At 35.9% G+C, this 15,331-nt stretch overlaps 1 protein-coding gene across 2 annotated transcripts in view; it reads left to right on the plus strand.

Moving 5' to 3' along the window:
• The window catches only part of ADK (adenosine kinase), a 459,464-nt gene that overhangs the window by 29,799 nt on the left and 414,334 nt on the right, over nt 1-15,331 (plus strand). For both annotated transcript variants that reach the window (XM_081268679.1, XM_081268680.1), the window contains one exon: nt 14,738-14,812. In XM_081268679.1, coding sequence (XP_081124805.1) covers nt 14,738-14,812 — 75 coding nt within the window. The remainder of the gene's footprint in view (nt 1-14,737; nt 14,813-15,331) is intronic.

Consider the following 15,331-nt stretch of genomic DNA (forward strand, 5'->3'; position numbering starts at 1 on the left):
AATATTAAAAAAAATATAAAGGGGCTGGGGATGTGGCTCCAGCGGTAGCACGCTTGCCTGGCATGCGCAGGGCACTGGTTCGATCCTCAGCACCACATTAAAAAAAAATAGATGTTGTGTCCACCAAAAACTAAAAAATAAATATTAAAAAACTCTCTCTCTCTCTCTCTTTAAAAAAATATAAAAAGAGATGGGGATGTATCTTAGTGGTAAAGCACCCCTGGGTTTAATCCCCACTACAAAAAAAAAAAAAAAGATCTCAGGCTCCTACTTTGAGTAGTTTTGAATAAGCAACACTATTTTAAAATCTTCCTCTGAATATTACCTTGTTAAGAAAACATCAGTGTCTAGACTGGTTTTGGACATTGCTTACAGCTCAGGTTGTGACAGGGAAAATTGGACAAATGCTTTTGGGAAAAGGAGTGTTTGCTATAGAGCTAAAGAGCCCTACTCTTTGGCCTGCCCAGACTGGTTGGGTTTGCTCTAAGACTATTCTGGGACTCTGCATATGACTGTGCCCTACATGATGATTCTGGAACCACTTCTGTGTGGTTTTTTAAAGGTCCCTTTAAAAAGGCCTACACTGGAAAATTTATGTGGTCCATGGGTGGGGTCTTGGGGTATTTTTCCTCTAACAGTCAAAGACTTTTTGAGGTGTGTCCAATAGACTCTGCCAAGCCATTCAGATGGAGAACATTTATATGAAGACTAAAATCAGGCTTTTTGAAACTGTCTTTCTTTGTTGTTTCCTTGGGAGCATTTAAACAAATTTTTTGAACTCATTTCAGGACCTGTGGGGTTTTTTTTTTTTTTTTTTTTGAGAATTGTGAATTTCGGATTATTGCACAAACTTTTTTTAGTGAGAGAGGGAGAGAGAGAGAGAATTTTTTTAATATTTATTTTTTTAGTTATCAGCGGACACAACATCTTTGTTTGTATGTGGTGCTGAGGATCGAACCCGGGCCACAGGCATGCCAGGGGAGCGCGCTACCACTTGAGCCACATCCCCAGCCCCTGCACAAACTTTTTTATGTTTTGAAATTCTTAGTTGAGCTTCTAAAATAAATGAAATTATTTCATTTGTGAAATGTTTTGAAGAACTAAAACAGGAATCCTTATGTGCAGTGTTGTCAGCTGTTAATGTTCATATTTATAAATAGGTCATCTTTGTTTGAAAACACATACAAGGTTTTCTAACTCCAAATTTTTCCATCCCCAGTATTGCTACATTTAAACTGAACTGTTAAAAGATAAAACTGGAAGCAAAATGACTGTTTGAATGTTAATACTTTCTTGCAACATTTGTTAGTAGTCATGCCTCTTTATCTCTTTATGGCATCTTAGTTTTAAATTGTTATTTTTGAGAATATAGTAATAAAACATAAGTATGGATTTTTAAATAGAAAAGCCAGCTTTTAAATGGGATGACCATATGTCTCTTTGCCCCAGACAGTCTTGGTCATGCCTGATATCCAGACATGATATTAATAACTTCATTTATTCTTAAAAGTGTCCTATTCAGATAATAAATTAGCTAGCCACCTACTTACATAGCATATTGTTATAATAGGTTTTAGTTGTTGAACTGTTATGTGAAATAGGGACCTTAAAAAAAGGAAACTATTTTGGCTAGATTTGGGTTTTTTCATTGGTCAGACATTTTTGTATTAAGAGGGAGTTTTAAGTGTCTAGTATATTGTACAAGAAGGCACAGTATTCTGAAGTTTGAAATAATTTATTTGCTATCTTGCTTTTAGAAGGTTATATAACTTTGCTGTTACTGTTGTTTTCTTGTCTGTTAACAGAGATAACAACAATACCTACCCTACTCAGTTGTTGGGAGGATTTAAAAGAGAACACATAAAAATGCTGAAAATAGCTGTGTTAGTCTTCATGTCATTCATTTGCTCCTGAATGTTGAATTTTAAGTGAATAAGTTTAGGGGAAATTGCTATTTAAGTGGGAATTTGTAACTTTTTGGATGTATTGCTTTAAAGGAGAGCAGGGAAATAATGGTAGTTGGAACTATATGTTGGGTTGAAATTTTGGGGGCAGAGGGGCTGAAATTTAAACATTTTATTTTTCAGTACTGGAGATTAAACCCAAGGGCACTTTACCACTGAGCTATATCTCCAGTCCTTTTTATTTTTTTATGTTTTATTTTGAGAGAAGGTCACACTGAGTTTCCCAGGCTGGCCTCTAACTTGTGATCCTCCTGCCTCAGTCTCCTGAGTAGCTGGTATTATAGCTGCATCTGGCTAAACCTAGTTTGTATGCTAAAAATAATGACCTAATAAAATGTGAAAAGATATACTGAACCAGAGGGAGAAGATAAAATATATTTGAATATGCAAGAAGTGATAGGGGTTAGAATGCAGATGGAAATAGGATTGGCTTTATCCAGTTAAGGGACTTCATACACATTACTCTTATCTATTCACTTTTTAATTTTTTAATGCCCAAAGTGTGTGTGTGTGTGTGTGTGTGTGTGTGTGTGTGTGTATACACACACACACACACATATATATATTATATATATATATGTATATATATATAAACCATAGATCCTTATCTCACTGATTTTTTTTTTCTTTTCTTTTTGGTGGTCCTGGGGATTTAACCCACGGCCTCAGACATGATAAGGAGTACCTACTTACAAGCTATGTCCTCAGCCCACCTCACTGAATTTTGGTAATAAACTTACTTGTGTAAACCACACTCAGCTCTGGATATATAGTGTGTTTATCTCCCCACAAAGTTCCTTCCTGTCTCATTGTAGTTAGTCATGTTCCCTCCCCACCTAAGCGACCATTTTCTGACTTGTTATCATTAATTAGTTTTACCTGTTCTAGCACTTCATATAAATGATGGAATCATATGGTAAGGACTATTTGTGTTTGATTATTTTTGTTCAGCATGATAATTTTGAGGTTTAGGCATTTTGATGTGTGTCAGAGTGTGTCTTTTTTCATTGCTGAGTAATATTCCAGTGTATGTGTATAACATCAATTTTGTTGATGGACATTGGTTATTTCTGGTTTTTGTCTACTATGAACATACTTATATGTCTTTGTGTGGATTTGAGTAAGTATTAGCATTTGAATTTAGCTTAATTTGACCTTTTTAGTTTTCTTGAGTTAGAAGTTTACTGATTTTCAACTTTTCTTATTTTGTGATATGTGTTCAGATAAAAATGTTTCTCTCTAAGCAGGGTGTGTGGCACACACCTGTAATTCCAGCAATTTAGGAGGCTGAGGCAGGAGGATCACAAGTTCAAAGCCAGCCTTGGCAACTTAGACTGTGTCTTTAAATAATACAAAATACAAAGGGCTGGGGATGCAGTTCAGTGGCAAAGCGCTCCAAGTTAATCCCCAGTACCACAAACAACAAACAATACAAAAAACAAAACACGTTTTAATGTATTCACTTCAAATTACTTTACAATTTCCATTGTAGTTTTTCTGATCCACAGGTCCTTTATATGTTCATTGTTTAATTTTGTAATATTTGGGGTTTTTCTAGTTAGTTTTGAAAATTGTTATTCAATTTAATTTCATGGTCATCAGGGAGTGTATAGTATATACCATTTTAAACTGGAGAGTTTGGTAGTTTATGTTATACTCACAATGTTGTAGGATAACCAGTACCTTTAATTTCAGAACATTTTCATCACTCCAAAACAAAACTTCATAACTGTTAGCAGTCACTCTACCTATCTGGTCACCCCCAGTTCTCTGGCAGCCACTATTCTGCTTTTTTGCCTCCATCCATTTGCCTTTTCTTGTCATTTCATGAATAGAATCATGTAGCTGGGTATGGAGGTACTCACCTGTAGTTCTAGCAACTCAAGATAAGGCAGAAAGATGACAAGTTCAAGGCCGGCTTCCTTACCTTAGCAAGACCCTGTCTCAAAATGAAAAATAAAAAAAGGGCTGGGGGGCTAGGGGTGGTGTAGGGCTGGGGGGGTTAGGGGTGGGGCAGGGCTGGGGGGCTAAGGTTGGGGTAGGGCTGGGATTGTGGCTCAGTGTTAGAGCACTTGCCTTGAAAGTGTGAGGCTCTGGGTTCGATTCTCAGCACTGCATATAAATAAATGAATAAAATAAAGGTCCATCAACAACTGGAAAAAAGGAGTGGGGATATATGTAGTTTAGTTGTAAAGCTTCCCTGGGTTCAATCCCCCGTTCTGTCCCTGCCAAAAAAGAGTAAAATTAGGTAATATTTGATCATTTGTGCTTGTCATTTTTCACTGAGTGTAATTTTTTCAGTGTTCCTCAGTGTTGCATTGCTTATTATGGTTAACTAGTATTTCGTTTTACAGATATTCCATATTTTATGCATTTATCAGCTAATAGATATTTGGGTTATTACCACTTTTTGGTTATTACGAATATGGTAGTGTAAACACTCATAGAAGTTTTTGTATTGTCATGTTTTTATTTTTACTAGGAGTAGGATTGTCATATGGTACTTTTATGTTTACTCTTTTGAAAAACTGTCCAACCATTTCCCAAAGTGGGTACTTCATTTTACATTACCTGCAGCAATATATGAGGATTCCAGTTTCTTCACTATCTTGTTAATACTTGTTATTGTCTCACAGTCTTTGCTGAGAGGCTGTATATATTTGTTGGGGCACATCTTAAACACTCAGCCAGGCTTATAACTCTTGCCATAAACTTTTCTTCTGCTTATGCAAAGCCTGGTTTTCAGTCAGAGGTGATTACTTTAGGCCTTCCAAGGTTGTTCCTGAGCATGCCTGCTGTCTTGGGCACAGGCATGAGGCCTTCAGTATTCTCAGGAATATTCAGAACTTTTAAAAACCTCTGGTGTATATTTTATTCCTCCACTTTTCATTTTATGTTTTTAGTTAGCTTGTTGTTTGCTCCCAGTTTCAGGCAGCTGGGATGTTAAACCGTTGCAGCTGATTGTTTTTGACAAAAACCTTGGAGAAAAGGCTGTTCGCATTGGGTAAAGTCTGAATCAGCTCAAATAATGGGAAACTTTGGGAGTGGAGATTTTCAGGGAACTGCCAGTCAGCTGAAATAATGAAAATTCCCTGAAAATGGGGCTTTAAAAGAGTTGCAACCCTTTTTTCATCCCTTCAGTTGTGATTAGGCATCTCTGTTCCACTGTTTGAAGGCTATTGCTTTTCAAGTCTGCCATGGAGCTGAGGAGAGGAGGGTGGGAATGGGGCAGTTAGGATGCTACAAAGCTTGTCTGGGCTCAGTGGCTCACGCAGGCTCAGTGGCTGAGGCAGGAGGATTGCATGTTCAAAGGCAGCCTCAGCAATTTGCCTGGGGATGTGGTTCAGTGGATAAGCACCTCTGGGGTCAATCCCTGGTACCAAAAAAAAAAAGGAATCCTACAAAGTTTGCTATTCTTACCAAGATTCAACTATCTTTACACAGTCTTTCATTTTCTTCAGATTTAGAATTTTTGTGATTTAATTCTATAAAGCTGTCAGTTTTGCCACCTAAACATACTTGCTTATTAAAACTATATTAATACTGTAATAAACTTTACCAAAAGAGAGACAAACATGTGCATTTGTAAGACTGCGTGTCAGGCTAGATCCTTGCAGAGGGAATTCCCAGCATGACTTGATTTATTTTCGAGAAAACAGAGCAATTCTTCTTTATTTTATTTATTTATTTATTTATTTATTTTGGGGGGGGAGGGAGGGAATTTTTTAATATTTATTTTTTTAGTTCTCGACGGACACAACATCTTTGTTGGTATGTGGTGCTGAGGATCGAACTCCGGCCGCACGCATGCCAGGCGAGCACGCTACCGCCTGAGCCACATTCCCAGCCCCGCAATTCTTCTTTAGATGCACATATTAATCTATGTGCCTGGCAATGGTGAGCTCTTCATATCTTGGTGGTTCTGGTTCCCTTCCATTATCTCATATCTGAAATCAGATGCATTTCCATAGCCTCTTTTTTCCCCCACATCTAACTGAAGCAAAATTTGGAAAAACAAAAACAACAAAATTGATTTCCTCAAAAGAAATCTGTTATCATAGATAATCTCCTTGGAGACTGACTTCAGCTAGTCTGCACATGTCCGTTTAAAATGAAAACCATCTTCCCTTCTGTTGGCCTCTTCTGAGTAACTCTCACCATCTTGTGTGTGTGCGCGTGTGCATAAGATGTATTGAGTTGAAGGGTGCTCTGATACACTGAGCTACATCCACAATCCCCTTTCCCCTTTTTTAAGACAGCTAAGTTATTGCAGCTGGTCTTGAACTTGGAATCGTCTTGCCTTGGCCTCCTGAGTTGCTGGGATGGGTTTGTGCCACCATGCCCAGCTCAGTCGAGTTTTTGATTTAGTGCTCCTCAAATTGTTGTTTGAAGCCTTTGATTAAGAGAGTCCTAGAAAAAAGCATTATCATTATTATTAGCCACTGTTTTTATTGCTTTTAATGAGAAGATTCTTGGGAGTCCTCACAGGGCCTTTCTCAGTGATGTCATCCTATTTGTTTTTTTATATTTGGGATTGAATACAGGGGCACTCTACTACTGAGTTGTATCTCCAGTCCCCCCACCACCCTTTTAATTTTGGGACAGGTTTTTGCTCAGTTGCCAAAGCAGATTCTCCTGCTTCAGCTTCCCAAATCTCTAGGATTACAGGCATGTACCACTGTGCCTGCCACGCTCTTTGCTGCTTCTTTTTGTGTGTGTGTGTGTGTTGGGGGGTGCTGGGGATTGAACTCGGGGCCTCATGCATGCTAGGTAAGCACTTTACAGCTGGGCTACATACCCAGGCCACCCTAATTGCTTTTTAAACGTTTTTCTCCTGTGGTTCTGGGGATGAAACACAGGGCCTTATGCCTATTAAGCAAATGCTCTACCACTGAGCTGTGTCCTTAGACCCTAAACATTTTTTATATCTGTTTTCATGTCCTTTCCCCAGCCTTTTCTTTTGAAATACTTTGACTCACTAGAAATTGCAAAAATAGTACAGAAGTTCCTGTGTACTCTTTACACAACTTCCCAAGGATATATCTTACATAACCATAATATGTTACCAAAACCAGGAAATTACTGTTCGCATAATACTAATAATTTGAATATATTCCTTATTAGAATTTAACCAGTTTTTGTAAACTCTTAACTAGGTATGGTTCTACAAACTTTTATCATGTCCAGGTTTCTCTAATTATTATAACAATCAGGGTGCACAATCAGTCCACAAGGAAATTCCTCCATGTTTTCCCTTTATGGTTATGTTTTCCCCCAAACCTTGAGTCTTGTCATCTGCTGATCTATTTTCCATTTCTGTGATTTTCTTACTTTGAGGTTATTTAGTGGAATCATAAAATATGTAACCCATAGATGCTACATTTTTGTTACTCAGTACAATGCCTTTAAGATTCATCTAAGATGTATTGTAATTTATTCCTCTTTATTGTCAAGTTGTAGTGTATCATAGTTTGTTACCAATTCACTTCACTTAGGTTGTTTGAAGTTTTTTGATGTTAATAATAAATCTGTTATGAACATGTATATGTAGGTTTCCATGTGAAGTTTTCATTACTTTAGGATTAATACACAGTGGTGTAGTTTCTTAACTATATTTGAATCTGCCTGTTTTATCAACTACTGAGAGGAGTGTTAAAACCAACTAAAATTATGCAATTAGGGGTGGGGATACAACTTAAAGGTAGAGCCCAAGCTTAGCATGTGCCAAGTTCTGTCTGCAGCACCAAAAACAAACAAACAAAAAGCTATTTCTTTTCAAGCTGCCCCCCACCCCATGTGTTTTGAAGCCATTTTATTTGGTGCATACACCCTTTGTTTTGCAGTACTGAGCTTGAACCGGGGTGGCTATACCACTGAGCAACATTCTTAGCCCTTTTTAGATATAATTTTGAGTCAGGGTGTCTCTAAGTTGCCTAGTATGGCCTTGATTTTGTGGTTCTCCTGAATTGCTGGGATTATTGGCATGTGCCACCATGCTCTTAAATTTCTTCATATCTGATGATACTCCATAGTGTAAAGTCTATTTCATCTGATATTAATTAGTTGCAACTAACTTTTTTTTCTTCTTCACATAATGAGGAAGCTGTATTCATCTGAAACTGGGGAAAGGCAGGCTTAGGGTGCCTCACTTCAATATGCTCTCTGTCATCTTACACTTCTGTCAATTATCTCTGAGTCCTCTTCAGGTCATCCTGCCTCTCCATGGTAGTCCTCCTGTCTTCCTCTGCCTGGGGTTTTAGGTGACTTCAGCACTGGGCTCTGTAGACCACGGCAAGGACCTAATCTATTGCTGCAGAGTAGGGGACAAATTGATGAGTGGAGAGACCTGTACCTGCCATTTGATCTTGTCTCTCCAGTGCAGCTTTCCTAGGATTAGTTTTCATGTTGTATCTTTTTTTCTAATTTATTATTTTCAAACTCACCATGTCCTTCTATTTAAAGTGTATCTTTACTAAATAGTATCTGAGTCCCTCCCCATACTCTGTAGCTTTGTCTTTTAATTGGAGTGATTAATCCTTTATAGTTGATGTAATTATTATTTTGATTGGGTTTAATTATACCATCTTTTTGTTTTCTGTTTGTCCCATGCTTTGTTTACTCTTTCCTACATTTTCAAAAATTAATTGAATGCATTTAGTTATTTCATTTGACATCTTCTGTTGGGTTTTTAGCTATATCTCTTTGTGTTATCATTTAGAGATTGCTTGAGGGAGTGCAGTATTCATCTTTAACTTATTCCAGCCTATCTTAAATTAATGTCATGTTACTTCATCTTCCATATAGGAACCTTTAAAATGTAATTTTACCCTAGATCCAGCCCTGACCTATGAGAGCCTGAGAGAAGTAGTAGTCTGTTGATAAAAACGGTCAGAACCTATAGCACAAAATCACTCAAAGCCCTTGTGTTTTGGAATGTCAGCCCTTGGGAATATAAATGTAATTAAGATTTTTAAAAACTTTTATATTTTGGTATCTAACTGGTTTAGATTAGTTGATCAAAATAAAGTATAAAACAACCCTTAAAATCAGTTAAAAGTTCATCGAAGAACTTTTAGAACTGAGGAGAGGAAAGAATGAATAAATCTTTGGGAAGGAGGGAAGCAGTGGCTTGATATGCAATACCAGGAGCCATTACTCTCATTGGGAACAGCACCCTCTGGAGTTGTGCAAGGGCAGCTTGTACAGCTTTATGTGGTAGCTCTTGGGTAGGAATTGGTCAGAAATTATTTACAAAGTGAGGTGTCTTTTGAGAAATTTAAAAAAAGATCATTGGGCCAGGTATAACGCAATACTTTGGTAATCCTAGCTTCTTGGGTAGAGAGAGGCAGGAGGATCACACATTCAAGGCCAGCCTGGGCAACTTTAGGGAGATTTGCCTCAGATAAAATAAGGGTTGAGGATATAGCTCAGTGATAGATTGCCCCTGAGTTCAAACTCAAGTAGCTCAAAGAAGAAAACAAACAAACAAAAAAAGATTGGGAATTTTCCAGGCTAAGTAGGGGAAGGACTTTGCAGGCAGAGTCACATTCAGGGTTATGATTAAAATAGGTTATATGTATTAGAATGATAGATAAGGGAAAATAGATACTATGTTTCAGAATCTTAATTAGCATGCATGCTTCTTCCCATTTTAACATCTCTGTAATTGGTGTACCTTTTACAACTGATAGTCTTAGATCATCATCAGAAATTGGAATTATTTAGGATTAATGGTGGATGTGATGAAATATGATAGATTTGAAGCCTGGCATGACTGCGCATGCCTGTTATCTCTGTGACTAGAGAGACTGAGTTAGGAGTATCAAAAATTTGAGGCCAGCCTCGGTAACTTAGCAATAATTTAGCAAGGCTCTAAGCAATTTAGCAATGCCCTAAGCAACTTAGTGAAACCTTGTCTCAAAATAAAAAAGGGCTGGGGACAAATGTCTTCTTTGATATAAGGAGAGCAACTAATGGGGCTGGGGATGTGGCTCAAGCGGTAGCGCGCTCGCCTGGCATGCGTGCGGCCTGGGTTCGATTCTCAGCACCACATACAAAGATGTTGTGACCGCCAATAACTAAAAAATAAATATTAAAAAAATTCTCTTTCTCTCTCTCCCTCTCTCACTCTCTCTTAAAAAAAAAAAAGGAGAGCAACTAAGAACAGAGTAGGGAGGAAGAGCATGAGAAGAAGATTAACATTAAACAGGGATGAGAGGTGGGAGAGAAAGGGAGAGAGAAGGGAAATTGCATGGAAATGGAAGGAGACCCTCACTGTTATACAGAATTACATATAAGAGGAAGTGAGGGGAAAGGGAAAAAAAAAACAAGGGAGAGAAATGAATGACAGTAGATGGGGTAGAGAGAGAAGATGGGAGGGGAGGGGGGATAGTAGAGGATAGGAAAGGCAACAGAATACAACATACACTAGAATGGCAATATGTAAAAACGTGGATGTGTAACTGATGTGATTCTGCAGTCTGTATACGGGGTAAAAATGGGACTTCATAACCCACTTGAATCAAATGTATGAAATATGTCAAGAACTATGTAATGTTTTGAACAACTAATAATAATAATAAAAAGGGTTGGGGATATAGCTCAGTGGTAAAATGCCCTGGGTTCAACCCTCAGTTTAATTTAAAAAAGGAAGGAAGGGAGGGAGGGAGGGGTTTGAGCTAGACTCAGTGTCTGTATTTATTTTTAATTTTTTTATGGGATTGAACTAAGGGCTTGCGTATTCTAGGAAGACAAATTTGCTCAGAAAACATTCCATGTTCATGAACTGGAAAATTTAAAGTTGTTAAAATGATAATACTTAAAAAATGGACCTACAGATTCAATGCAATTTCAATTAAAATCCCAACATCCTTTTTTGCAGAAATAGACAATCTGATCTTAAAATTTGTATGGAATTGCAACAGACCTAAAATAGAAAAAAAAAAATCTAGAAAACCAACAATGTTGGATAATGTCCTTTGCTGCAGAAAATTCCAGTTATATTTTCTTTTCTTGCATATGCTTTTACTGTTGTATTTAAGATACTTAAGAGAAGTATCTAAGAATTTATAATTAATCCAAGATCATAGATGGGCATAGTGGTCTACACCTGTAATCAGTCAGTGACTTGGGAGGCTGAGGCAGGAGGATCACAAATTTGAGTCAAGCCTGGGACACTTTAGTAAGACCCTTTCTCAAATTAAAAATAAAATGGACTTGAGGATATTATAAAGTGCCTGTGGGTTTAGTTCTCAGAACCAAAAAGTTGCAGGGCTCACCCTTGTGACTTAGTAGACTGTTACAGAACTACAATAATCAAATGAGTGTGGTACTGGCATAGAGATAGACATTAAGATCAATATAAGAGAATTGAGAATCCAGAAATATATACTGTCAAGAAATTCAAAACCAACTCACATAATAGGAGAAATATTTGCAATTTTATATCAGGTATATCTAGCTTGTAGAATATGAAAAGAACTTTAATAAACAAACATTGAAGAAATAATCAGCCCAATTAAAAAATGGGCAAAGAAAAACAGGCATTTCCCCCAAAGATGTACAAATGGCCTATAAACATGTGAAAAGATGATAACCTTATTTTTCATTAGAAAGGTTCAAATCAAAACCACAAGTGAAAAAAATGAACTAAATTTTAGCAAGGATGTAGAGAAATTAGAACACTCATACATTCTTGATAGGAATGTTAAAATGGTATAGCTACTGTGGAAAACGGTTTTGGTGTTTCCTCAAAAATTTAAAAACAAAATTGATCCAACAATCTTACTCCTCTGTGTATACCAAAGACAAATGAAAACATTTCCATACAAAAGCACAAGTATGTGAATGTTCATAAACTGCATTATTTATAACATTATTTATAACATTTGGAAACATTCCAAATGTTCTTCAACTAACGAATGTTTAAACAATATGTGGCTTATATCCGTAAATGGAATGTTGTTATACTGTAAAAAGGAATAAAAACCTGATACCTGCTAAAACATAGATGAAACTTGAAAACATTATGCTAAATGAAATAAATCAAGATAAACCCAAGGTTATTAATATGATTCCTTTTATATGATATATGCAGAATAGGCAAATACATAAAAACAAAGGATATTGGTGGTCCCCAGGAGACTGGGCCAGGGGGGAAAAGTGAATGACTGCTTAGTGGGTATGGGGTTTCTTTTTAAGGTGATGAAATTATCTTCAATAAAATATTTTGGGGCTGGGAATGTAGCTCATTGGTAGACTACTTGCCTAGAATGTGCCAGTCCTAGGTTTAATCCCTAGCACCATACATACGCCCACAAATGATGGTGACGATAATTGTACAAGATTTTGAAACATTTTGAATATACTGGCAGTTACTGAATTGTATTGTGTTCTTTAAAATCATTAAAATGATTGATTTTATGTACATAAATTTTACTTCAATTAAAAAGAAATAATTGTTCCTTAGAATTTGTGGTGTTCAAAGAAAGAGGGATCTTGCTTCCTCATCATTAATTCTCTTCTACATTTTTTCTTGTACCAAATGATCTCAAACAATTTGGCAAATAAACAAACTCATTCTCAGATAAATTAGCAACATTGAAAGTTACTTTTAAGAGAGAAATAGTGGAGATTCATGGCCTTTGAATTGTATTCTGTATGCTTTTCTTAACTACTCTTAACATCTTTATTCTCCCATTTATACTATGGTTCCATTTCAGAGGTGTTCATTGACAATAATGTAAAAATTTAGGAATTTTTTATTGTATATACTTCTTCCAAATAAACAGTAAATTTTAAGTGAAGAACAGCAATAGGAATGAAAAAAATACATGTTTTTTCCACAGAACGTTACTCAATACTCAATAAATGATAGTGTACTTGTTAATAACAGATTTAAATTTCCTGAATTTCCCTCCAGTTGAAGGTATTAAATGGTATTTCAAATATAATATAGTAAGTTATTTTGGGATGCAGGAAATGTTTAAAGGATGGACTTCCTAAAAAGAAATATCATAGTTATATTCCTTAAAACCAAGGCTACCAGTCAGAAGTGATGGGATTGATGTATGGGCAGCAGGATACTATTTTATCATGATGGGAATGCACCATAGTTTGATTCTGCTGGTTACCTGACTGTACATTTAACCAAACACTTAAAAAGAGCAAATGAATTGAATTGCATTCCTCTGTCATATATAACAAATTAGAATAAATAAAATAAAAAAAATTAGAAAGGGCAAATGAGAAGGAAAAGACAGCCCCCAGAAACACTTTCCCCATTATCATTATTATAATTTTTTTTAAAATAACAGGTTCTATGAGTTTTTATTGTTTTTAAAACAGTGCTCAAATCAGAGTAGTCGCTGAGAAAGTAGTGGTAAAGTTTATAGTGTTACTTTATCTTCTAAGTGCTTATCTTCTTATCTGACATTAGACTTACTTTGATCACAGATGTGACTTGATGTGTAAATAAATAAATATGTTCTCTTTTAGTCCCCCCTCCCTACTTTCTTTTGTTTTTTTTTTTTTAAGTTGTAGATGGACACAGTACCTTTATTTTATTTGTTTATTTTTATGTGGTGCTGAGGATTGAACCCAGTGCCTCATATATGCTAGGCAAGCATTTGACCACTGAGCTACAACACCAGTCCTTCACCACCTTCTTTAAATAGAAAAGGGACAAACATCTTCTTGTATGTTAAGTCATAGTTGCCTAATCTATGGTGTCAATGAAATACTAATTCAATCTTTTCAACTCATTATAGACTATTAAATGTAGGATAAATATCATTCTAATAAGAAAACACTGAGGCACTCTTCCTATTGATATTACCTATTGATGATATTGATAGTCACCAAATGGTAAGGTTGGTAACTGGTTTGGAGGCAACTGCAAGGGATTTTCAGCAAACTGGAGACCACTGAAAAAGTATATGAGGCAAATCTTAGTGAGTAAACTAAATTAGTCTCCCAATGAGATGGATGCATATGTGGACACTGGTCCATTTCTGGCTGCTTATGTTTTTCTGTTTAAGGCATCGCTTGTAGTGGAGTCCTTTCTTTCCTTGGCATTGAGTTCTACTGCAGTTACTTATGAAAAATAGATATCTTTAAAGAAGAAATTGAGAACTATATCATCTCTGATGTCCATCATGGAGGCCCCAATCACAATCATTCACAGTTAAGGGTAGGACTCTTGCTTGGACTGTCAGAGGACTTGCTGCTTACTCCCTAATAACCATCAGTAGCTAAGGACCTTATTTATTAGTGAGAGAGAGAGTGTTAATTGTCAGTCATGTTTATTGAATATAGAACTTTGTTATGGTAGACCTTTAAAAAAAAAACAGTGAAATGAATTAGCTTTAGTCATTGTGTTGAATATTATTTTTAAAAATCACATGATTTGCTTTCTTCTTTTGTTATATTTTATTTCATCCAGTTTAAAAAATATTTTTTTGTGTGTGTTAGGTATGGTGGTATGTGCTTGTAGTCCCAGTAACTTAATTTGGGAGGCTGAGAACAGGAGGATTATGACTTTTAAGGCCAGCCTGGGCTAGTTAGCAAGAATCGTGTCCCAAAATTAAAAAAAAAAAAAAATCCTTTTTTCAAAATTACTTTACACTACCTCTAAAATGTTCTACATGTAATAGGTAAGCAAAGGTTTAATAAACTACTGTGTTAGATTTATTTTCAGGTGAAGTGAAGATGTTTATATTTGGTGTATTTTACATATTTATAACTTGTTCTTGTGTTTTGTTTATGGCTTTTAGAGAAAATATTCTCTTTGGAATGGGAAATCCTCTTCTTGACATCTCTGCTGTAGTGGACAAAGATTTCCTTGATAAGTAAGTATTAAAATCTTTAAATATATGGATATACAGTGAGAAATATATTTGAAGAAAATCTTTTGAAAACTGTAGAATCAATAAAGTCTTCACAACTTTGAATGCAAACTGATAGTGAAAGTTGGAAATGACTTATCTACATTTTTACTACTGTAACTTTATATATAATTTATTATAGAATCAAATAGTATAACAGGAATGTAGGACAGATTTAACATTTACAATGTAAATAGAGTAATTGACTGTATTGACAGATTAAAAATTAACTGTGTGTGTGTATGTATGTATGTATAATTATCTCAATAGATACAGAAAAACCATTTGACAAAATTCAGTATCTATTTGTGACAAAAAATAGCATATAGCAATTAGAAGGGAATTCTAATTAGAAGTAATTAGAAGGGAACTTCCTTAACCTCATGAAGGTTACATTAGGGAAAAACCTAGTAAAATCTTTTTGCTTTTTCATTTTGATTATGGAGATTGAACACAGTAGTGCTCTACCATCAAGCTACATCC

Source organism: Spermophilus citellus, assembly GCF_964194105.1.
Source record: "Spermophilus citellus genome assembly, chromosome: 15".
In the NCBI taxonomy this organism is placed as follows: Eukaryota; Metazoa; Chordata; class Mammalia; order Rodentia; family Sciuridae; genus Spermophilus; species Spermophilus citellus.